This window comes from Sceloporus occidentalis, unplaced genomic scaffold, assembly GCF_023333645.1.
Source record: "Sceloporus occidentalis isolate IW3139 unplaced genomic scaffold, rSceOcc1.0.p SCAF_7, whole genome shotgun sequence".
Lineage (NCBI taxonomy): Eukaryota > Metazoa > Chordata > Lepidosauria > Squamata > Phrynosomatidae > Sceloporus > Sceloporus occidentalis.
Genome location: NW_028316987.1, coordinates 19,078,315 through 19,101,812, shown reverse-complemented (window position 1 = coordinate 19,101,812; position 23,498 = coordinate 19,078,315). Strand labels below are relative to the sequence as shown.

General features: G+C 38.6%; 1 protein-coding gene across 4 annotated transcripts in view; it reads right to left on the bottom strand.

The window, feature by feature from the left end:
- LOC149309349 (ankyrin repeat domain-containing protein 17) overlaps positions 1 to 23,498 on the bottom strand; it is a 123,046-nt gene that overhangs the window by 80,675 nt on the left and 18,873 nt on the right. The window contains exon 1 of one of the 4 annotated variants that reach the window (XM_089532273.1): positions 5,228 to 5,317. The exons of the other annotated variants lie outside the window; for them this stretch is intronic. Coding sequence (XP_089388399.1) covers positions 5,228 to 5,281 — 54 coding nt within the window. The 5' untranslated portion in view covers positions 5,282 to 5,317. Of the gene's footprint in view, positions 1 to 5,227; positions 5,318 to 23,498 lie in introns of those variants that run through there. 4 annotated transcript variants of the gene reach the window in all.

Sequence of the window (23,498 nt, the reverse complement as noted above, 5' to 3'; positions counted from 1 at the left end):
GTAGAGAGATCTTGTAGCATCTTTGAGACTAACTGAAAGAAAGAATTTGGCAGCATGAGCTTTCATACACTTCAGCATACTTCTTCAGCTGCATTTGGTGGAATGGAAAGCCAAGGACAGACCTATACCATTACTGTCTGAGTACCGTATATAATTGACTACAAGTTGACCTCATGCATAAGTCGAGAGCAGGTTTTGGGGCCAAAATTGTTAATTTTGATATGACCCATGGATAAGTCGAGGATAAAATTTAGGGTCATATAACAAAGGATTGAATGGATGAACCAAAGGAAAACAATGCCAAAGAACTTACAAAATTGTAGCAGTCATAACTGATTTTGGTGTTAAATTTTTCACTAAAATTTCTAGGTGTATACATGAGTATATATAGTATATATGCCATATATAGTTCTGTCCTTGGCTTTCAAGTCCACCAAATTCATCTGAGGAAGTAGACTTAAGTCTACGAAAGCTCATACTGCCAACTTCTTTCTTTTAGTTAGTCTCAAAGGTGCTACAAGATCTTTTCATACTGATTCTACACACTAACATGAATTCATCTGTGATTTCAACAACAATCTTAATTTATTATTATTTTCAGTAGTAGTAGTAGTCATAGTACTGAGTGTGGCGTAGTAGTTTGAGTGTTGGACTGCGACTCTGGAGATCAGGGTTCGATTAATTAATTGCACATAAAAACCCACTGGGTGACCTTGGGCAAGTCACACTCTCTCAGCCTCAGAGGATGGCAATGACAAACCCCTTCTGAAGAAACTTGCCAAGAAAATCCTCTGATAGGTTCACTTTAGGGTAGTTGTAAATCAAAAATGACTTGGGGGCATACAACAACAACAAGTAGTAGTAGTAGTACAACCACATTTCAATTCCTGCAAGAATGAAGACTGCAGACACAATTATCAGGGTTATAACTGGGACCTACAGCCTAATAAATAGCCTGTGGGATCTGAATGCTGTGTGTAACTGAGCAGTTCTTTAACAAACTTGGTTCTCATGACAAACTCCACACTGACACTTACAAAACAAAGGATTCTCTATATATTGTATGAATAAATGTAGCAGGAACAGCAGCCCTCACACAGCAAGCCTTGAATAGTAATGTCAAGAGAGAAGTGTTTTGTTCAAGTCAGATGGTACCACATTTCCTCATTTGTAAAGGTCAATGGGAACTTAAACTACAGGAGGATCACTTTTCATTAGCAAGTGTCTCCCTAAGCATCCCATCCTCCCAGTAACACTTGATTGCAAAGGTTTCATATTTTATAAGGTATGCAGACTTAAAAGTTGTATTGATTGACACCATCTACACAGTGCACCGCTAGGGCCTAAAATGATTAATTCCTGTATGTTTAAATCATTGGTCTTCTAAAGTGAAGGTCACTAGGGGTATAATCACCAGAATGATAGACTTATTAGGTTTACAGAAGAAGAAAAAAGGTACTGTTTAGAAAGCTGGGAAGGAAGGTACATTATGCCTCTAACATTCATTTATACGTATATTTATATGGCTTATATTACAAGCATTTCTCTTTCCATAATTTAAGAGCTAATAAATTACATATGCTTGAAACCACACGTTCTATAAGTGGCAGTACCAGTGGTTTCAAAAAACTAAAGAATAGTAGGTCCAATGGTCTGATAAATGCAATTCTGTGTCACAAACGTGAGAGCAACTGACTCCCTCTCAATTTCTGGTGAGTGATCCTTCTTTTCAAATGGAGTGACTGAAGTCACTATTGACTGTGAAGATTAGCTCAGATTGGGAAGTGTAGAAGCAAAAACTCCATGCCTGTCATTACGTAGGTCAGATCTGTGTAACTTGGCAGTAGGTAGGGATGAACATTAAAATAGGCTAAACTTCTTTGGGCCACAGATGGGATTTTAGTGGCTCACTTTCCAAGTAAAGTTATAATTAGTGTCTAAACTATTTACTATTAATAATTATTGATATCAAATTAATATTATTATTAATAATATTGAGCAGAGGGTGAATGGAATTATTAATTAATTATTAATTAATAATTCCATCCTCTCCCTCTGCCCAGTCTCTCCTTGGGAAAAGGCCATGGGGTGCTTTGAGGGGCAATTGTTTGCTCATCCTTTGCCACCCAGTTCCTTCCCAGGACAAAGCCAGCCTGTGGAGAAGGCTTGAAGGCCGCCCGTCTGCCTTTCAGCCTCCTCCACCATCCAGCCTTCTCCTAAGGAGAAAGCCCTGCTGTGTAGGAGGCTTGAAGGGAACTCATTTGCCCTTCCTCCTCTTCCTCCATCCAGCCTTCTCCTTAGGAGAAAGCCTGGCTTCGGAGGAGGCTTGAGGAACACTCATTCACCTTTCCTCCTCCTTCACAGCCTGGCCTTCTCCTTCCTGAAAACTCAAGTAGATGCTTAACCATTGATTTGATATTTTCAATAAACCTCAAAATTTCATCTTATTAATTATATTTGACTGAACTATCCAGTCTCCTTCCCTATACAGGGAACAGACTCTTCCCATACAGGCTTCCCTCATTTTTTGACAACTCACTTTGTGACGACTCATTCTTTTGATGCTTGCAAATTACAAACAAGTTCCATTAATTTGATGAGAGGTCCACTCTTTTGTCTGTTCCTCCTGCAGACGAGACTCCCCTGGGACCACTTGCATGTGTGTAGTCCAAAGGAGTGTACCCCTCCTTGAATGAGTGGAACTTATTTTTGTAATTTGCAAGTGTTGAAACAGCAGAGTATCATCAGTTCTTCCTCCTAAGGTGTTTTACTTTGGACTGCTTGCATGTGTTCATGCTGCTTGCAAAGTGAACTGAGAGGGAGGAAAAGATGCCAAGCCAACTACAGAGGCTTGTTTGCAACCAAGTGAGCACTGCTTGGCGCCTGTTCGTCCCTCTTTCTGTGACTGCATAGAATCTTTGCTCCTTTAATCTGCATTCAGTCTATGGTGCTTCTGAGATCGTGAGCAGTGTGCTTCCTACTGTCCATGTACAGAATTTGTCCTTATAATACAGTATACAGTATAATATAATATATATACAGCATACAGTAAAATACTGTGAGCCTTGCATTAAAGGTATGCTTTCATTCATTTTACTTTACTTGTGTGCATGTGTATAGTTATTTTGCTTTTGCAGGCATTCAAAAGTGATGTATACATCTTCGGTGGCCAAAATGCATTTGCAAGCTAAATAACCTGGATTCCATTTTTTCAACCAATTCCCCTTTGTGAAAGTCCTCCAGTTCCTAATCCATCAGAAAAGTGGGGGTTTCCTATAATTGTTTTGTAACCTGTGCTTTTCCCACAAGGTATTTGTCTGAAATAGGCACTGATATTTTGCACCTGCATGCACTAAGTCCCCAAGGAGGGAGACTAAGGTCCAAAACACACTGCAGAAATAATCCAGTTTAAGACTGCTTTAACTGCCCTGGCTCAGTGCTAAGGAATCTTGGGAATTGTAGTTTATTGTGGCACCAGAGCTTTCTGACATAGGTTAAAGGTCTCACAAAACTATAGTTCCCAGAGTTCGCTAGCATTGAGCCAGGGCAGTCTCAAACTGGATTATTTCTGCAGGATGTTTTGAACCTTAGACTAGGTAACGTTATTGATTGCCTGGCTGTCCTATGCATTTTTGCTGGTTATTTCATTTTACTCCTTGATATTGCAATTCTTATACTGTGGTTTTACTGTAACAAGATTGTCAACTGCTTCAGAATTCCTGTGGTTTAAAATCTGCAAAATATCAGTTTTAGAAATAAATGAGATATACTGCCTATAGTGTTTTACCCAAGACAAGTTTTTCATTTGCGTGTTCTCTCTCTCTTGTGCATGTGGATATGAGGGGAGCTTCCTTTGAGATCCACACACACACACACACACACACACACACACTGAGAGCTTTATAATGAACTATTTAAATACTCATCAGTTATAATAATTCTACTGTAAGCTAAGAGAAATAAAGTAGGTGTCTAGAACTACTTCAACAGAAAGCATTTAATGACCATGCCTACTAACGTTTTGTAAGTAGTATGCAAAAATCAATTGGGAAGTGTGGATTTATTATTTGAAGAACAAAGTGTGTAACAAGCATCTTCTCTTACTTTCATGTTCCACTGCAGGTATTGCTAAAGAATATTCACTAGCATAATGAAGATGAATCCATAAGTAAACTTGGAAGAAGTATCATTTGAATCAAAAAGGCAGCTAAGCCATTCATACTTTATGACTGGACATGGGGTGGGCTACGTCTCAGATTTAGTACACGAGAAGGCTAACAAAAGGCAGGAATTTAAGTAACATAAATTACAGCAAAAGATCTTTTCATTTTCCAGATCAGAGAGAAGCATAAACTGCTACTGCAGTGTCATCCCCATCCCTAACCTCTCTCTTTCCCTCCCTCCCTTCTTCCATCTTTCCTCTCTCTCTCTCTCTCTCACACACACACACACACAAACACAGACTCCAAGAAAATTTTCATTGATCATGCAGCACTTTATAATGCAGAGGCCTTTATCTCATCCATTGCTTCTTCTCCCAGCTCAGCATTATTGTTAACCAGGAATTCAAGTAGCCTAGCCTGCATACTATATATACAGCTATTTAAAAAAAATGTGGCCTGAGCTCCCTCTCATCATCTGTCAAAGTAATTATCTACGAATCTGCAAAAACACAGTAGCGTATATGACGACATATAAACCGAGATTGATATATTCCTATTATGTATGAATGCTAAACAGGATGAGGCTAGGTATTTTTACCTTGCAATTCATTTTCTTTTTACAGCTGTCTCTTATTTGAAACAATGTCAACGTTAACACTGAACAATACCGTCCCCTATAAATTGAGGTATGAAACATGATAATTTTTTGTGAAGAACTTACTATGGAAGAATGAAAATCTAACATGATTACCTACTGATCTGCAGCTCCACCTTCTAATGAGTTAATCTAAAGGTCACAAGCAGGCTAGCACACTCTGCAATCCCAGGCTTTTCTCTCCCCTCCCCTTCCCCCTGCTGCATATTCCACATCTACAATTTATAAACACTGGATTGGAACAACCTTAAATTCCCGACTGATCTAGCTGCACTGCGAGGCAGTCTTGGCACATCACACATGTAAAAGGATTCTGTGACTTGCCTTAATGCACAGCTTCCCTTTAAATTGATTTCTTATTTACTGGTCCTTGCTTCTGCCCTGCAGTATGCAAAAATTCAATCCCTACCTCAAGAATGTCTTCTAAAACATAGGCTTCCATTTCAGCCGCTGTCTCCACCATGTTTTATCAAACTGCCATGATTCTTACTGCACTATGATTAGATCACTGCCAGTAGGAACACTCCTCTGTGTCAGCAAGGGAACAGGAAATGGAATGTTCTATTATAGACCTCAAGCAGCTTTACTGCTGGCAAACAAGGAATCTACCAAGAGAGCAGGGGTGACTCACTGGTTATATACTCTTTAAAGTCACAGCTGTTTCTTCCTGGAACACACACAGTAAAAAAAGCAAACATGTGGATCTGAACAATTTGCAATGTCTTTTCTGAGCATCTGTTCTAATCTGAACTTTATATAAAATCAGTGTAAAAAGAATCGTGGATTAGCATTTCTAACTAAATCATAATTTACCAGTCTCAAAGCTTTGGACATGACACACTGCCCCGCAGAGCTTCAACAGGCTTGAACAATAACATAATCCCGCACACCGAGTACAATTTCCATTTAGTAAAGTATGCGTACTTTACTAGTACTAGTACATCTAGTACTTTGGCCATTCAAAACAGCCAGTGATAACAGCTCATGTCACCTAAAATACAAATATCTAAATAATATAATTCTTATGGCTATTTTAATTAATGTTCAGCTATCTCCACACATTAGTCTATAATTTCTGGCAAGTTTCCCCACTTCAACTTCTTTAATGCTTAATACAAGATGACCAATATGTTATTCTTCAGGAGTTAGATCTACAAGATACTATAAGTATTTTCTCTTCCCAGCACAGACTTACTAAATGTAGAACTACACTTGTCTCTCCATATTTGCTAGGGTTAGGGGCACAAGACCCCCCGTGAATATGGAAAAACCGCAAATAACAAAACACAATGTTTTTATCTGAGAGAACACCTTTGTAGGCATCTCTAGGTCCTCCATCACAACTCTGTGGTCAACGTCCGACAGACACTGACCATAGAACTGCGTTGGAGGAGCTACAAATGGCTAGTAGAGTATTCTCTCTAGGAATCTCTAGGTTTTCAGTTCAACTTTTAGTTAAAGTTGACCACAGAGTTGCACTGGAGGCCCTAGATTAGTCCTAGAGAGTACATATTAATCAAATCCGTCAATAATCAGATCCGCAAATATCAAAGCATGAGTGTATATGTAATCTACACTGAATAAGTTTAAAACTGTATGCTCAAGCAGTGTCAAGTCTACAACCATACCAAACTGGGTTCTATTATTTATATAAATTATGCATACATTCAATTTGCATAATCCCTTTTATCTGGTATAGTTATCTTGCATACTTTGCCACTTCAGGGGAAATTCAAGCTGCTGCAGTCGGCACAGGATCCTAATCAACTGGAAATGGGAGTCTTGCACAGCCAACTTTCTGACTTCTTGGATTTAGCCGACATAAGGCTTGGACTACCGTATATAATCGACTATAAGTTGACCTCATGCATAAGTCAAGGGCAGGTTTGGGGGGAAAAATTGTGAATTTTGATATGAACCATGCACAAGTCGAGGGTAAAATTTAGGGGCATGTAATAAAGGAGTGAAAGGATGAACCAAAGGAAAACAATGCAAAAGAACTTACAAAATTGTAGCAGGCATAATTGATTGGACTCACACTAAAGGCTGGTTAGATGAGGGAGGGGTGGTGTCAATATTTCCAGGACAGATTATGTTCTTTCACCAGGGGATAGATCCTTCTTTTATAAGAGTTAAAGTACAGACTTACACTGGATAAGTCGACTCAGGTTTTGGGGGTCAATTTTTTCACTAAAATTTCTAGACTTATACATGAGTTTATACAGTACTTCTTTATCCAAAATGAAAATTAGTATTCTCATCCAACAGCACATTTTGCATTCCCACTGTATTGTGGGTGTGCACATATATTCTACTCCGCCCCCCCCCCCCCCCCATCTAAAGTGCTACAGTTGCTTCTGCATTTGCGGTGATGAAATTCTTCCCCAGACTACTGTTTAAAGCAAGACCATATGACAGGTAGATATACTAAAGTGGTAGGATGCAACTTACCTTGCCCAGCAATAAAGCTATTGACAGAAAATGCATAGCCCTAAAGGATAAGAGAGACTAAGGAACACTACCAAAAAAAATGTCTTTTGGGATTTAATAATGGATTGCCTGTTAATAATCGGGTTCATGGGGCAGCACAATTAATTACTAAGTATGGGCTTTCAATGAGCGAATTGGCAGGGTTAGATTACCCTGCAAGGAAGGTAAAAATAAGTAATACAATATTAGAAGTTACTACCCTTGCAGATTTACACACTGTCCATGAATCTCCATGTGCCCCTTTATATTATAGCCTCAGACAATTCTGTGATCTCCCGGATTATTTTGACAATCTCACTTTTGCCCAGTTGCGTCAAGCCTTCACAGAACTGAGGCTTAACGTGTTTGATTCAGCTGAAAGAAATGGAAGCCTTAAAAAGGTTCCGAAAAATGAACGGAGATGTATTGTTGGCTGCCTCTATTCAGAGGATTTGATACATTATTTAACCTGTTGCGCTTTGTATAAAGATTCTAGGGAGCGTTTTATTTTAGCCTTAATCAATAATAAAATCTTTTCGAACTCTCAAGAAAAAGTACTTTCCCTCCTTATGGACACAGATAAATATGTAACCTGGTGTGGAGCATTGTTTACTCTTGCTGCTAAAAAGACTAGGAAGAAATACATAGCAGAGATTGCTATTTCCTATAATGGGGATAACTTGATCTAAAAGGGTCCAACTGTGAATTTTAACATATTCATATATCTAAACTGTCCATAATTGTTAATGTTAAACTTTTGCTATCAGATACAATTTGTTGTATATTGCTTTTACGGAAATTTTTATGTGTATTGTATTATTACTTTGATTTTGCAATGGCCATTGGCCAAAAGCAATAAAGTATGTATTATGTATGTACAGATTATGTATAAGTAAAAAAAAGAAGACATATATATATGGCTCAAAGGAGTTTTTATACAGAAGCATTTCCCAAGTAAGTTGACAATTATGACTCAGTGTGAACACTGCAATATTATCAGATACAATAATGTCAAACACTGTGTCTCTAATATATCAATACCCTCCCCACCAAAAAACAAACATGAAATCAAGAACTAGTTCAATTTCTGTATTGGGGTCACTCCTTAAAAGGACAAATAGAGCACTTCAAAGGTTCATATTAATACTTCAATGCTAAAATGTGCTCTTTAACAATACTAGTGACTAGCGCGGTTTGATCAGCGGTTCCATGACAATAATCTGCAGTCTAGTCCAGTTGTAAGAATGACAAATACCCTATCAAGAACACTAACAGAGAAACATCATACCATCTGTTATTACTCTCAAAATAAAGCAGCCTCTATATCAACAAGCATTTCAGAAACACAGAAATATAAATACAAATCAACCTAGAGTTAATTTTAAGCAGATTTGTCCGTCACCTGTGACCTGAATTAAATTGTCTATACGATATATAAATGTTCCCTTTTAGATGTGGTGAGAGCAGCAGCTCACAACCACAGAAATTTTAAGAAAAGAACTTCAAGGCCTACTTGGTAGCCAAACTGTTTGGATTTTTTTTAAAAATCCCATTTTGATTTCTGATTAGAGGTATACCTGAGTTAACAAAGTAGATTGTGTTCCTGAATGTTACGTCTTTTAACAGAACGTTTGGTACCAGAGGCAGAAATGACATGGAAAGATGGGGACAATTTTCTGCAGCACAAAAAAGAAGATCATTCATGTTTCAGCAAACTTTTTATTCAAATTGCACAAATGCACATAAGAAATGAAATCATCAGGTCATCCAAGCCTTAAATAAGTAAACAAAAACATTATTTTTGTTTATTATTTGAACCTTCTAAAGACAATGTAAAGGCTTCTTCCAAAATGCATCCTGCATGGCTTTCCATTAAAAATGGAAGATACTAACACTGGAAGAAAAGCCTCCATTTTGTGGCCATAGGTTTATGCTTTTTAACATGCCATTAAACCAAGTTCCCACTGTTTTGTTACATTTCCAACATAAGCCGGGTCCTGTTCTGTAGATTTTTGCTATTTTACTGGGTGTTAAGTGCCATCTGTGTTCCATTTTCCACAAATTTTCATGGAGATTTTGTGATTTTGTAAATTTCCTTGTTTTTTCTCTAGCCAATTTCCAGCTGTCCATTTCAATAGTATGTCCAAAACCCGGGGCCCATTTGGTCATAGTATCCATAACGGGTTCTTTTTCTTGTTCCAAGTTTCTGTGAAAACTATGTAATTTTGCAATTTTTTTTCTTTTACTTCCAACAAAATCTTTGAAAATTCTAATTCAAATTTGTCTTCCTCAAAATCCTGGTTTTTCTGGTCCATCTTAAATCTCTCTTTAAGCTGTAGGTAGAAGTACCAATGCACTTTTGGATCTAACTGTTTTAATGCTTCAATGGGTTTTAATTCATATTTGTTACTTGTTATTTTGTATAAAATATCTTTGTATGTCATCCATATATCTAGCGCTTTCCATCTCCCTATGAATGCCTCTTGGGGAGATATCCACAGTGGGATCCTCTGATAGATTTTTCTTCTGGTCTTTTCCCATACTTTAGGAGAGATCTTCTTATTACATGGCGTGTGAAATCTTTGTGAGCAGTTGCTTTACCATACCATAGGTAAGCATGCCAGCCAAATCTATTGTCGAAGACTTCTAATGTCAATAATTTTTCATCTTTCAACGTTATCCATTCAGTGATCCAATTCAGTGCATTTGCCTCACATTTCAAGTCGGGGATTCCTCCACCACCCATTTCTGTTTGAAATTTCATTGTCTTCCAATTTAACCATGTTTTTTTGTTATTCCAAACAAAGGATTTTATGAATTTTTGCCAATCGGAGAATGCTTTTTTGTTTATAAAAATTGGAATAGTTTGAAATAAAAAATTTATCTTAGGCAAAATAGCCATTTTCACCGCTTCAATTCTCCCAAATAAAGATAAATTTAATTTGGACCAACTTTTCATGTCTTTTTCTATCTCAGTCCATTTTGTCTTGTAATTATTTTTGAAAAGGTCTATATTTTTGTTTGTCATCTAGATCTCTAAATACTTCACTTTCTTTTTCATCTGGCAATTTGTAATGTTTGCTAATTCTTGTTCCTCTTCTTTTGTTAAGTTCTTGGATAAGATTGCTGTTTTCTGACGGTTAACTTTAAATCCTGCCACCTTGCCAAATTCTTCTATCTCATTAAACACATATTATGCTTGTGTTATGGGATCTTCTAATACAATCACCACATCATCCGCGTAAGCTTTCATCTTATAATTGAATCCTTTTACTTTGGTACCTCTTATCTCGGAATTCTTTCTTATTTTGTGAATCAACACTTCCAAAACCAAAATAAAAAGCAGAGGGGACAGTGGGCATCCTTGACGTGTTCCTTTTTGAATTGTGATGAGGTCTGTCTTATTTCCATTAATTATGATCTGTGTCTTCTGTTCTTCGTATATTCTTTTTATCCATGTTTCAAAGTTTTCACCTAAATCCATCCTTTGCATAATTTCAAACATACAATTCCAATTTACGCTATCAAATGCTTTTTCTGCGTTTAGAAAAATCAGTCCTAATTTTTTCTCATTATTCCATTCATAATATTCCAATATGTCCATCACAAATCTAATACAGTGGTGCCTCGGGTTACGAAATTAATTCGTTCCGCTGTCAATTTCGTAACCCGAAAGGCTTTCGCAAGCCGAATCCCCATAGGTGCTAATGGGGAAAAGCCGCGATTCCGTGTGAAATCGCGGAGAAAAGCACCAAAAGTTTTTTCGTAACCCGAAAAAACTTTCTTAACCCGGAACAATAATTTCCTATGGGTTTTTTTCGTATCCTGAAAATTTCGTAACCTGGGTATTTCGTATCCCGAGGTACCACTGTATTGTCTTAATTGTCTTTTCGGTAAAAAGCCGATTTGTTCTTTTTCAATATAATCCTGTAGTATTAATTTGAGTCTGTCCACCAATATTATCGTGAAGATTTTGTAGTCCGTATTTAGCAGGGAAATTGGTCTGTAATTAGTTACCTGTGTGATGTCTTTTCCTTCTTTGGGGATGACTGTAATATTCGCACTTTTCCATGATTCCGGTATGCCTTTTTCTTTTATGTTGTTAAGGGTTTTTAAAAGAGGTATTTTAATTTCTTGTATGAATTTTTTCTAGAATGTTGTGGTGAATCCATCTGGAGCTTATCACTTTTCAGTTTGTATATTGCAGCTATCACCTCTTCTTCCATTATTTCAGCATTTAATATCTCTTTCTGTTTGTCTGAAATTTTTTTGATTTCTTGGAGATCTAAATAGTTTTGTATATTTTCTAATTGTATTTCTTCCTTCTTGTAAAGTTGTGTTTAATAGTCCCAAAAAGCTTTTTCTATTTGCTTCTGTTTGTAGAGAGTTCCATTTTCAGTAGCAACTTGTACAATCAATTTCTTTTGTCTCTCTTTTTGTAATATATTCGCTAGCCATTTCCTGCATTTATTTGCTTTTTCGAAATATTTTTGTTTAACTAGTCTCATTTTCCTTTCCACCTCTTCTGAAATTTTGGTTTCCATTTGTTTTCTCAGTCTCTTATACAGTTTGTTCTTCTGATCATTAGTAGGGTCCTTATTAAACTCCAGCTTTGCTTGTCACAACTCTACCTCCAGTTGTTTCAATTCCTTTTCCATTTTACGTTTCACCATCGCTCCTCTCTGTATCAAAAAGCCCCTAATCACTGCCTTACTAGTATCCCAGACAATTTTATGCAATGTCGCTGTATTTATATTTTCTTTGAAAAAGTTTTTAAGGGTTTGTTTCATTTTTTCTGAAAAATTCAGGTCGTTTAGGAGAGAGTCATTAAGGTGCCATGAGAATTTCTTGATTTCTAATTCTATATGTAGAAATATCAAATTATGGTCTGACACCAACTTTGGCAATATATCCATCTTCTTAACCCTTGGCAATAAAGACTTTGAGATCCAAAACATATCTATCCTGGAAGTTGATTTGTGTGTTTCAGAAAAAAAATGTGTGGCCATTTACACCAGGCTATGTCGATCTCCAGACATCTGTGAGGTTGAATTCTTTTGTCATTTCAAAAAATGAAGCTGGGAGCTTTCCTTGGTGTTTCCTGATTTTATTTATTTATTTATTTAATGCTCTATCTTTTGTTGGATCTACCAGACCATTGAAGTCATCCAAAAATATCAAGTTTTCATATTCCAAGTCTTGTAATAAGTCTGAGATTTTTTTTAAAAAAATGTTTTTCTTCCAGAGGTGCATAGATTCCAAATAACAAAATCTTTTCCCCTTCATATTGTATTTCAATGACAAGATAGTGCCCGTCATCATCTTTACAAATCTCAGTTGCTGTATATCTCTCATTTATGTACATCACAATGCAACTCGTTCTTTTTTTATTTGCAGCAACAAAACATTGATCCAGGTGCTGGGGACTTTCATTGTAGCTTGGGGCGCTGGGGCTTGTAATCGGCCCGGACCACCAGGACTCTCTTTTCCAACAGTGCTTGGGGCCTGGTGTGCGCATGTCTCGCCCCATCTGCCGCTGCCCATGGGCGTGCAAAACATAAATTGGCTGCAACGGAGGGGGTGCAGCATGCACATGCTGGGCCCCAAGCGCCTCTAGAAAAGAGAGTCCTGATGGTTGCTGGGGCTAATTACAAGCCCTGGCGGCCTGAGCTCCGATTAAAGTCCCCAGCACTGGGAGGTAGATACCGGTAATGGGATGAGGGAGGGAGGGAAGGAAGGGAAGGAGGGAATTTCACAAACAGTCAAGTCCTATTCTCCCAAATGACGCTATTGGGGACAATGGGATTTGAATATTTGCAAAAATTCGGATTCGTGGGGGGGGGGGGGGGGCAAGATGAAGATGAAGGCAAACCATGGCTGTCGGGGCCACTAAGGAGTGATGAGGATGACATTGGAGCAGTCATCTTGGCTACCACTCTGGTGATGAGTGGGAAGGAGGGGGAAGGCGTAGAGGATCTTTCCTGGTGATAAGTAAGGAATAGACTCATCAGAATCGTGGATGGTCCTGATGAATCTGACTTGCCTGGCTGGGGTGAACATGGATTTGTCCACGTTGACCATTAGACCAAGAGATTTCAGGAGGGACAGAGTGAATCTGACATCCTAAAACAGCTCTTCTCAGCATGGGGCAGCGAATAACCTGTTGTCCACGTAAGGGAAGACTGTGATCCCCTGTTGGTGAAGATAGGCTGAGATGGGAGCCATACACTTGGTGAAGATCCTTGGTGCCATGGAGAGTCTGAAAGGGAGTACTGGAACATTTCAGAACTGATGGCAAAGGTGAGGAACCCTTGCCCAGACATAACAGGCATGTATTATGTGGGTCTTAGCCCAAGATCTTTCTTCCACAGTTAATACAATGTTTGAAAGGAGCAGACAATGAGACTGATTTCAATCCGATTTCTTGCCGTGAGCTCGATCGATCAGCAATAGACGTTAAATCCAAAATCCGTAAGGGTGGTAAAACAGTTCAAGGTCAAAAGTGAATTAAAGGACAAGCGATTTTAGCAAGTGAATTTCCTTCTAAGCTGCTAGGATGGCAGACAAAAGGAACTGAGAAAGAATGGAAAGATGCCAGGCTTATACAAGGTGGTCAGAGTTACTGCCAAAAAGTCTTCCCTAGTGATCCTAGAAGTTTCTGAAGCTAACTGTGCAGGTGCAAAATAACCTATTTGTGTGATTTGCAGAGATCACAAAGAAGAAGAAATGTTTTTTTGGCTTTGCCAGTATATGGAAAGCATTTTTTTTAAAAAAAAATCCAAAGAAAAGCAGAAGAAAGCATTTATATTAGTAAAAAAAGAAAATATATTTTCTCTTCTAACCTTCCATAGTGCCAAGGAGATTATGATGATGATAACAACAACAAAAATGACAATAGCAATATAATAAATTGTACCCACCTCTCCCCAACATTCAAGGTGGGGTACAACGTAAATCAAAACACATAAAACTATTTAAGCGCATTAAGTTAAAACACATAAATGCAGGACACATTAAAATCATCCAACAAAAATTAAAATATTCAAATTTAAAAGCCATAGTTTAAAAGTGATTGGATGGCTTCCTGAAAGATATATGTCTTCAGTACTATTTTAAATTCAGATAAGGTTTAGTCATCAAATCTCTGTCAGCAGGTCATTCTCAATCCAAAATCTAGGGGCGGCTGATGAAAATGTCCTCTAGGAGACAGTTTTCAGTCTAGTACTGGCCAGCTGAAGTAAATTTCCCACACAGGATATGAGTGTACAAGGCAGATTATACAAAAGAGATTATCCTGTGGGCAATCTGGACCCAAACTATGTAATAACCAACATTTTGTATTTTGCTCGAAAACTAACTGGCAGCCGTGAAGTTATTTTAATATTGGTATGATAGCCATAACTCGAAAATGACTTGAAGGCACACAATAATAATAACAAGATCAACCCTAGATGTAACAAAGACCAATCCGGCTGCCACGTAACTAACTGAAGTTTCCGAACATGGTACAAGGGGTAGCCCAACGTAGCGCGTATTACTAAACTCCAGCCTAAAGTTACCAGGGCACGCACTACCATTTTTAGGTTTTCAAATTCTAGGAAGTGACACAGCTGGTTTATCAGCCAAAACTGATAAGCACTCCTGACTGTCACATCTATCTGGGCTGACATTGGGAGAGAAAGATCCAGGAGCACTCCCAAACTGTGAGCACAGTTTTTCAGAGGGAGTGTTAACTCCATCCAGAACTGGCTGGCCCACCTTCAACCCCAGATGAGGACCCTTAATAATAAGCACCTCTGTCTTCTCTGGATTCAGTTTTAATTTGTTTTACTTAATCCAGCCCATTACCGCCTCCAAGCATTCATTCAGAGGAAGCACACCATCCATAGCTGAGGCTGTTTTTGAATGTATGGAGAAATATATTTGGGTGTCATCAGTGTGCTAATAGCACCCCACTCCATCCCTCCAGATGATCTCTCCCAACTGTTTCATGTACATGTTAAAAAGCATTGGGGACAGTATGGGATCTTGTGGCACACCATATATCAACTCCTTTTTTGAAGAGCAACTATCCCCAAGCACCACCATCGGGAACCTGCCTGAGAGGTAAGACGTAAACCACTCCCCCACAATGATGTTCCAGAAGGATACCATGGTCAATGGTATTGAACACCAGTGGTAGGTCTAAAAGCACTAACAGGGACACACTTTCCCATTAGTGCTGCTAAGATGGAGACTATCTAACTAAGGAAACCACAACAGTCTCAACTGATAAAGTACTTATTTCCATAAAAAGACCTAAAAATGTAAAGAAATCAAGATGAGAAATAAAAATTATGTGAGCTGCTGTACATAATCCTACATAATATTCTACCTACTACGTAGTATTTAGAAATAATCTGAGGGAAATACATCCTTGTCGTAAATATTTTTATCATCATTCTAAAACAAAATGTTCCATAATTTATCTTTTTCAAGAATTATTCCACAGGGGAAAAATACATTTCAGCAAAAAAGGGGAAAGAGACTCCCACCCCCAATAATTCACATCATCATTGAGAATCTTGGAATTACCACTGAAACATTAGGCCAACTGGTGGCCCGTCCATCCTCAGTGTTTTAACAAGGAAATATTTCCTTAATACAGTACAGGAAAGCTCTAAAGGATGATGTCTTTCTCAGCTTGGTTTCTGCTTCTAGTGTACATTTCTTTCCATTCCAATTGTTTTTGTTGTTTTTATATTCTGGTTTTGAAGGCACAAGGCTATCACCCATAAACTATGATCCTAACCATATCTACCACTCCAACCAGCTGAACTTGCTTTCAAGCCAAAATGTACTGAATATATTTTAGTGCGTGTCAGCTCATGGCAGGGAGCTAATGATTGTGTATTGTTATTCCACGATACAGAAGATATGAAACTGTGCCCTACATTGCAAGTGACATGTTCTAGTGGGCAAATCCTATGTGTGCATGGAATTATCCAGTGTGAAGAACTTGGAATCCATTTTCTTCCCCTTATTACACAGAAGCTAATGAAAAGGTCACTTGATTTCCTACAGCGTCCAATTCTGGCAATTCAAAATTAGACAGCATGTTTTCTCATCCATCTCTAGGGGAAAAGAACTTCAGGAAGTCACAGAAAACTGAAGAATGTAAGTTAAGAGCACTTGCCAAGTGTGAAAACAAGAGCACATAACAGGCAGTAAAAAAAAAGTATAATCCAGGCTTAATATAGTTTTGGTTCTACAAATAACTACACTGTCAGTAGCACTTTAGAACATCTTCCAGGCATCCCCATAAGAGGAGTCTTCTCCTCAGTGGTCCCAACAGCCATTGCAAAATTAAGACTAGGAGACTATTTCTTTCCCTCTTTCCTCATATTTATATTCATATTTTGGGGCCTAAATGAAAAGTTTATTTCTTTTCCAGTCTCTGAAATGCAGCTTCTAGCACACTCAATCCAAAGCATAGTCCTGTTTAAGATAAGGCTGCATTCAGAAAACTGGGAAGTGGTCTCTTCATTTTAGACTTTTGTAGAACAACTGTATGTTGGAAATAAGCAATACGTCTAATCCTGAACTCTGAAGCAAACAGTCCCTTAATGCATTATCTTCTCATCTCCATCATTAGATCTACCAGTCAAAAGAAGAGAAGGGCAGGTTAGGAAAGATGAAGGGCAAATATAAATTGTGGTCCTTTTTAAAAAATATAATGGATCATGAAGGAGACCACTCTGTAGCCCAAGTCTTCTGGAGGGGCCTTCTTCTGTCTCCTATCAGTCAGGACAATGACCTGTCAGAGGAAACAGATACAGACCTTAATGTATCTGTTAAAGGTCCTTCTGTTAAAGGTCCAAACACTGCTGTAAAAACATGGCTGTTTCCTAAAGCTTTTGAGGCATGACGGATCTTGTCCAAATTTGCACTTGAGTGGTTTTAAATTGTTTAAACTTATTTTAAATAATTCTTATTTTTAAAATTCAAACTGATTTTATTGTATGCTGCTCTGAGATCCTCAGGTACAGGTAGGGATATAAATATTTTCATAAATAAAAGAATAGAATTAGGACTGACAACACAGTAATTACTAACAATTCATAGTGATCTCAGGAATGCCCTTTTCTTGATCTGAAGTAGCCTGCATGTCTAGGTACCATGAACTGTTTTTAACTAACATATGCCATCCTTCCCTCATAGATACACTTTCTGAGGTATACACTTGCCTACAAAAACAACTGCATCAATGAGGATTGAAATGTGATCTGCAGCAAAACATGCTATTTAGAATTAGCATGACTATTCATAAAGTGATCTTAAGCTTTCATCATTTTGATACATAGACAGTAACATAACCCATTTTTGCTTCCAACAGAAGCACACACATCTTGCTGGAAGATGTCCAATTCCAATAATCACAGGAGTAGATTCTATAACTGAGCTATTCTTTCCATACATGTGCCACCATACAGTCTTCAAAACAACCTGAAATGGAAAGCTAAGAGATATCAATATCACATCTGCAAACTATATCATTTTTCATTCTTACAGTAAACAGGAAAACTACTGCATAGATCATTCTATGTAAATTTGTATAAACATCCTCCCTAGACACTGGCCACTATCACTAGAGACTGCACTTCTAAGTTAATGTCCAAAATAATACCAAGTAGGGCCTCAAACAGACAGCCCAAAAGGGCCACCATCAAGCCCAGATCGTGCAGAGGCTGCACAGAGACCACCTAAAGTGGCCCAAACCCAGCTTCAAAAGGAGCAGTTTCATACTGCTCCTTTTCATGGCCCATTTGGGACCATGGCAGTGGCCGCTCCCAAGACCATGGTGCCCATTTGGGACTGGAGCAGGAGTGGCCTCTGGTAGTTTCTTTTGCCCCATCTGCTTCACTTTTAAGAAAATTATCCCCATTTCCCAGTATAGTCAGTCCAGCAGAAACTCCCTCAGCTTTGAGGAAGAAATCATTCACCACCATGCAACTTAGAATAAAACTGATGAAAATTAAAACTAGGGATTTATATGTGAAAGGGGCATGATCTATTTTAAAGTTACTTACAACTTGATTTTATATATGTTAAACTTCCACACATTTATCAATGATGTATACTTGCCTTGTCTTCTGTTGTTACAGCCAACAGCAAAGGAAAAAGATCATAATTTCCCTTTGAGGGCCCAGAGTATTAAGCAGAGAGACAGTGCTCTGCATTTAACACAAAACAGCATTAATCTCCACACATCTGATAATTCACACTTGGTCTCCCTAGAATTTATATAAGTCCACTCCCCAAGTGCTCTATACCATTTCTGCTGAATTCCTCCCCACTTATCTACATTTCATTTGGCGAGGACAAGGGAGAGGGCTGTCTGGTTGGCTGCTCCCAGATGTTGGAACCTTCCCTCTAGGGAAGTCAGTATGGCCCCATCTTTGCTCTCCTTCCATCAGCAAGTTAAAACATTTTTAGGCCATCAGATTTTTAGAAACTGACTCGGGTTGGCTTTTAATGCTGTGTGGTGCTGTTTTTAAGGCATGTAGTCTTTTACTAAATTTTAATGTTTTTAACATATATTTATACTTTGAATGAACATGTTGCACAGGTTAATTTGTATTCTTTTAAATATGCTGTTAGTCACCTTGTGTCTCATTACCGAGAAAAGGTGGGATGTTAGTGAGTAAAATAACAGTAATTTTACACAGATCACTTTTTCTATACTGCTGATATCAGCAACAAAACCCCCCTATATATGTTTGGAATACAAGGGATTGAAAAAAAAGATGCCCACTCACTCTACCAGGAATACTGATATGTATGTGTGTGGATTTAAATGCATACATGTTGCCTGTCCATCAATCTCAGGGCCAACTTCACATAAAAGATTATATACCCTTGGCTTAGAGGTAAGTAGGGAGAAGAAGAGAATTGTTTTGTAGCTACCCTTTACTTGAGCTCTGCTTGCACTTGCAGGAGATAGTTTCTTTCTCAGGCTGGCCACCTTAGTGGGGAGACATTCACAATGCCTGACTGCAGTGCCAATAGAAGTTCAGCCTTTCCTTCTAGTTCTGGGGATGAAGGCTGTGGCTGTCCACTTTGCAATGGGTGGCAGAGGTACCCAGAAAAATATCTTGCCTAGCATTAAAATGAGCACAAAACTTTCCCTTGGACTGGAAATAGAAGCAGAGTCTAACTCTGTGGATGCTCAGATGCCAAGTATTTCAACTGCTTCTACTACTGTACTCTGCACCAAAACAATAAATTCCTTGACCCCATGACTGGAGCTGGATGTGGGGCACATATCATTCCCACAGTTATGCCAAGCTTATGCAATTGTGAGGATTATCCGCATTCATGCAAATCATGTAGACTTATACAAAATAGATGCAACAGGCATCATATCAGAATATATTAGGCATAGGCAAAACTAGACAGTGTGATGTAACCAATGGGCCTTAGGCACCAGCTTGCAAGACCATACAAGCAAGGCTGCACAGATATGAAGACAGAGGAGAGCTGTTAGGTAATGAGCCCGACCTTTTCTTGCTACGTTCCCACTGTGTTTAAAAGCACACAAAGAGGTAAGGCTTCTACGGCATAAACAGCCCACTGATATGCCAAAACAAAGCAAGAGAAAAGGTATACAAGCAAATGGAGCAGCCAACTTGTCTGTCATGGAAATTAACAGAAATAAGATATGTATACATTTCTATGCATAGGTTTCAAACCATAACTCTAAAATGAAACTTGGTTTAGCTGACAGATAGGAAGACATCCATCTGTGAGTTCCACTTTATATAACATTAATAACACAAGCTCTTTCCACCTTGTTTCCACATCATTTTGTGACTGCTCATGGAACTATAGAGTTTTGTATGCATAAAAATTCACAAATTGTTGCACACGTTTTTCCCCATGATTTTTGACAAGTGCTCTCCCCTAGTTTTGTATCAAATTTTCTACAATGTATTTTTTACTTATTTAAAAAATTGTAATGCAAGCTGAAAGAATTACAGTTGGCCCTCAACATTCACAGTTTTGAGTCTTTGTGGGTTTGTAGCTGCTGCTTAACTAGCTTGACCTCTTGTGCTCCTCTTCCTCCCCTCAATCTCTTATCCTTCCTAAACAGTCTCAGCCAGGTATTAAACCATTTCCAGCCCTCGCCCCACTCCTGTTCTTCCCAATCTACCTGCTCTCAATCTCCCTCCAAAAGAGCCAGACGGGTTTTAAACCCCCTTCCAACCAATCGACCTCCTGACTAGCTTTTTGGAAAGGACAGAGGTTTGAGAGGAGGTTGACTGGGAGGAACAAGAGTGGGGTGAGGAGACTGATGGATTCAAAAGTGGTTTAAAACGTGTCTTGTTCTTCCGGAAGAACAAGAGATTGATGGGAGGTGGACTGAGAAGAAATGGAAGTGGGGTGAACAGATCAATGGGCTGGAAAGTGGTATAGAACCTGGCTGGCTCTTACAAAAGCACAGGATATTGACAGAAGGTGGATTAGAAAGAACTGGAGTGGTGTGAGGAAACCAATGGGCTGGAAAGGGGTTTAAAACTTGGCTGACTCTTTTGGAAAAACAGGAGATTAACAGGAGGTAGACTGGAAGAAACAGGAGTGGGCAAAAAAACTGATGGGCTGCAAAGGGGTTTGAAATCTTGCTGAGGCATGCTGGTGACCAGGTGGGAAATGGCATGACAGTCAGACGTTGCTGACAGGAGTCTGTAGCATGCATGTTTGGGAGCCTTTCACAGAGGTCTTGCAACTTAAGCCCCACTAATGTAAAAGGTTGACTGTGCAAAGAAAGAAATGTAAATACATTCTGGTTTGTGTACAACTTTGGGAAGTACAAACATAGAACAGTTAGTACTAAAATAAGAACCAAGCCCTGTTACAGACTGCCAGAATAAAGCTGCTTCGGGTCTCTTTGGAGGTATGCTGTTTAAATGATGCATGCATCCTAAGAATCCGGAAGCTGCACCAAAGCTGCACTCCAGTGCTTAGGAGTGGAGTGTGGCTTTGGCGCGACCTCCGGACTCATAGGACCCATGCATCATTTAAACAGCATACCTCCAAAGAGACCTGAAGCAGCTTTATTTTGGCAGTCTGTAACAGGCCCAAGTAAATTCCACCCTAGACCAATTCATGATTATTGATGTGCCATATACTGAAAGGCCTCTTTTCACCTTCATGTTTAATAAAAATGCCAATGTAGAAAAGTGTTACACAGAACTTGGGCTAACTTCACATGTAAATGACTTTACCATTTCTCTTTTCTCAGTATCTGTTATGGCTAAGGGATCACAATGTCTCTACTTTATCTGGCAATCCCTACAAAATTAACATAGCCGTGCCATAGGTAAGCACTATAATTACTGGACATTCATTCTAATCTACTATTATTTCCCTGAGACTATCATATGTCTGTGGCAACCTCATCTTTCTTTCTCACAACCATCCTATATCAAACTGGTAGACTGAGATGCTTACGTTAATATTTCACAAAATTAAAAGCTTTCTTTCTTTCTTTGCTCCGTGTTCATCTAAGAGTAATGGAATGAGACAGGATCCCTTTCTTCCTTGATCTAAGGGAAATCAAGATCACACATGCTTCTTTTTCTTTTTCAGAGCAGACACTGCTAGCCAATAGCTGTCTTCAGAAACTACATTCTCCCCTGTGTTAAGGCTTTTCCTAATGCCGAGTTCTCTAATTGTTCACATCTTTGAACAAGAAAGAGTCAGAGTGGACTGCAAGGTGGAGTAAAAAAAAAACAACCATATCCAAACTGCCTCCATATGGATATAGGACATAGATGGTCAGGAGACAGAACAACCATCAAGTTCACTGCACTGACAATGATGAGAGGAACATGACTTATCCAGCATGGTGTTGTTAATGCTTCTGGAAGGTTTCTAAAAGACAATTAGGTGGGGAATTAGCAAAATTATTTCTGTTCATTCTAATAAAACAACTATTTATTTACAATATTTTAGCTATCATCTGAACAGGAGCTGCTTTTCTTCACAGGTCAAATGGCAAAGTCACAATCCCAAACCAACAATGCTCAAGACAGGATGAATATTTAGATAAGTATCCACAATTCTAAGTCCTTACTTCTACAATGACATACGTACTGTTCATATTCTTCACCAACAATTATTCTAACAGTTTTGAATCATTTTACACAGAAAAACAGTCAATGTTAATGGTACTTGGTGACCAACACGGTTTGAGCATTGGACTATGACTCTGGAGACCAGAGACTGAATCTTAATTCAGTCATGGAAACCCACTGGGTGGCTGGGCATGTCACACTCTCTCAGTCTCAAAAGATGGCAGTGGCAAAAGCCCTCTGATGAAAATTACCAAGAAAACACCAAGATTGATTCAATCTTAGTGTTGCCATAAGTTGGAAATGACTTGAAGAAACGTAACAGCAACAATGAAAGCTCAAGACAAAATGTTACCACTTCGAGGACTAACAACAGTATTTGATGCTGTGATTTCTTATGTATTTTTCTTGTTAACCTACCCTCAAGTCAACTTCAATTTATGGCAACCCTATGAATGAGAGACCTCCAAGAGGAGGTCATCAAGTCCTGCCCAGGACTTGCAAACTCATGATCACATGTATAATGTACTGAAATGTCTCTTTTAAATTAAGGCATTCTATCAAGTGTCTTTAAATACTTTCTAAACAGTTCCATATCTGGCATCTTGACAGATACAGCCTTGAAAATAACAAGATTTTTAAAAAGTCAAGCAAACTGCTAGTAATGAATATACTATTACAGCATGCAGGGTTTTCTTTAGAGGTTTTTCAGAGGATGGGTGAAGAGCCTAGGGATTTTCAGCTTCCTCTGCCAGGCCCTTAGCCAGACCTCTTGGGAACAACTAGGTAAAAATGTGCTGAATCACACTGACTACCAAGCACAACCATAATGGTTTATCAGGTGATCAGACAGTGATTATCATCCTACTTGTTTTTTTCCTCTTTGTTTTTTTGAGTTAGTGATATCATGTGACAAATCTGCCTTACTAAACAAAATAGAAGAGGTAATGCATGGCTGTTGGCTGCTATAACACATTTGTTTAATTTATATCCCACCTTTCTCCTTGCACAGGGCCCAAGTTGGCTTACATCCAATTAAAATGAGGCACAACAACTAAAATAAAACTAAGGGCCTATACAGATTGGGAGAAAGGGGCG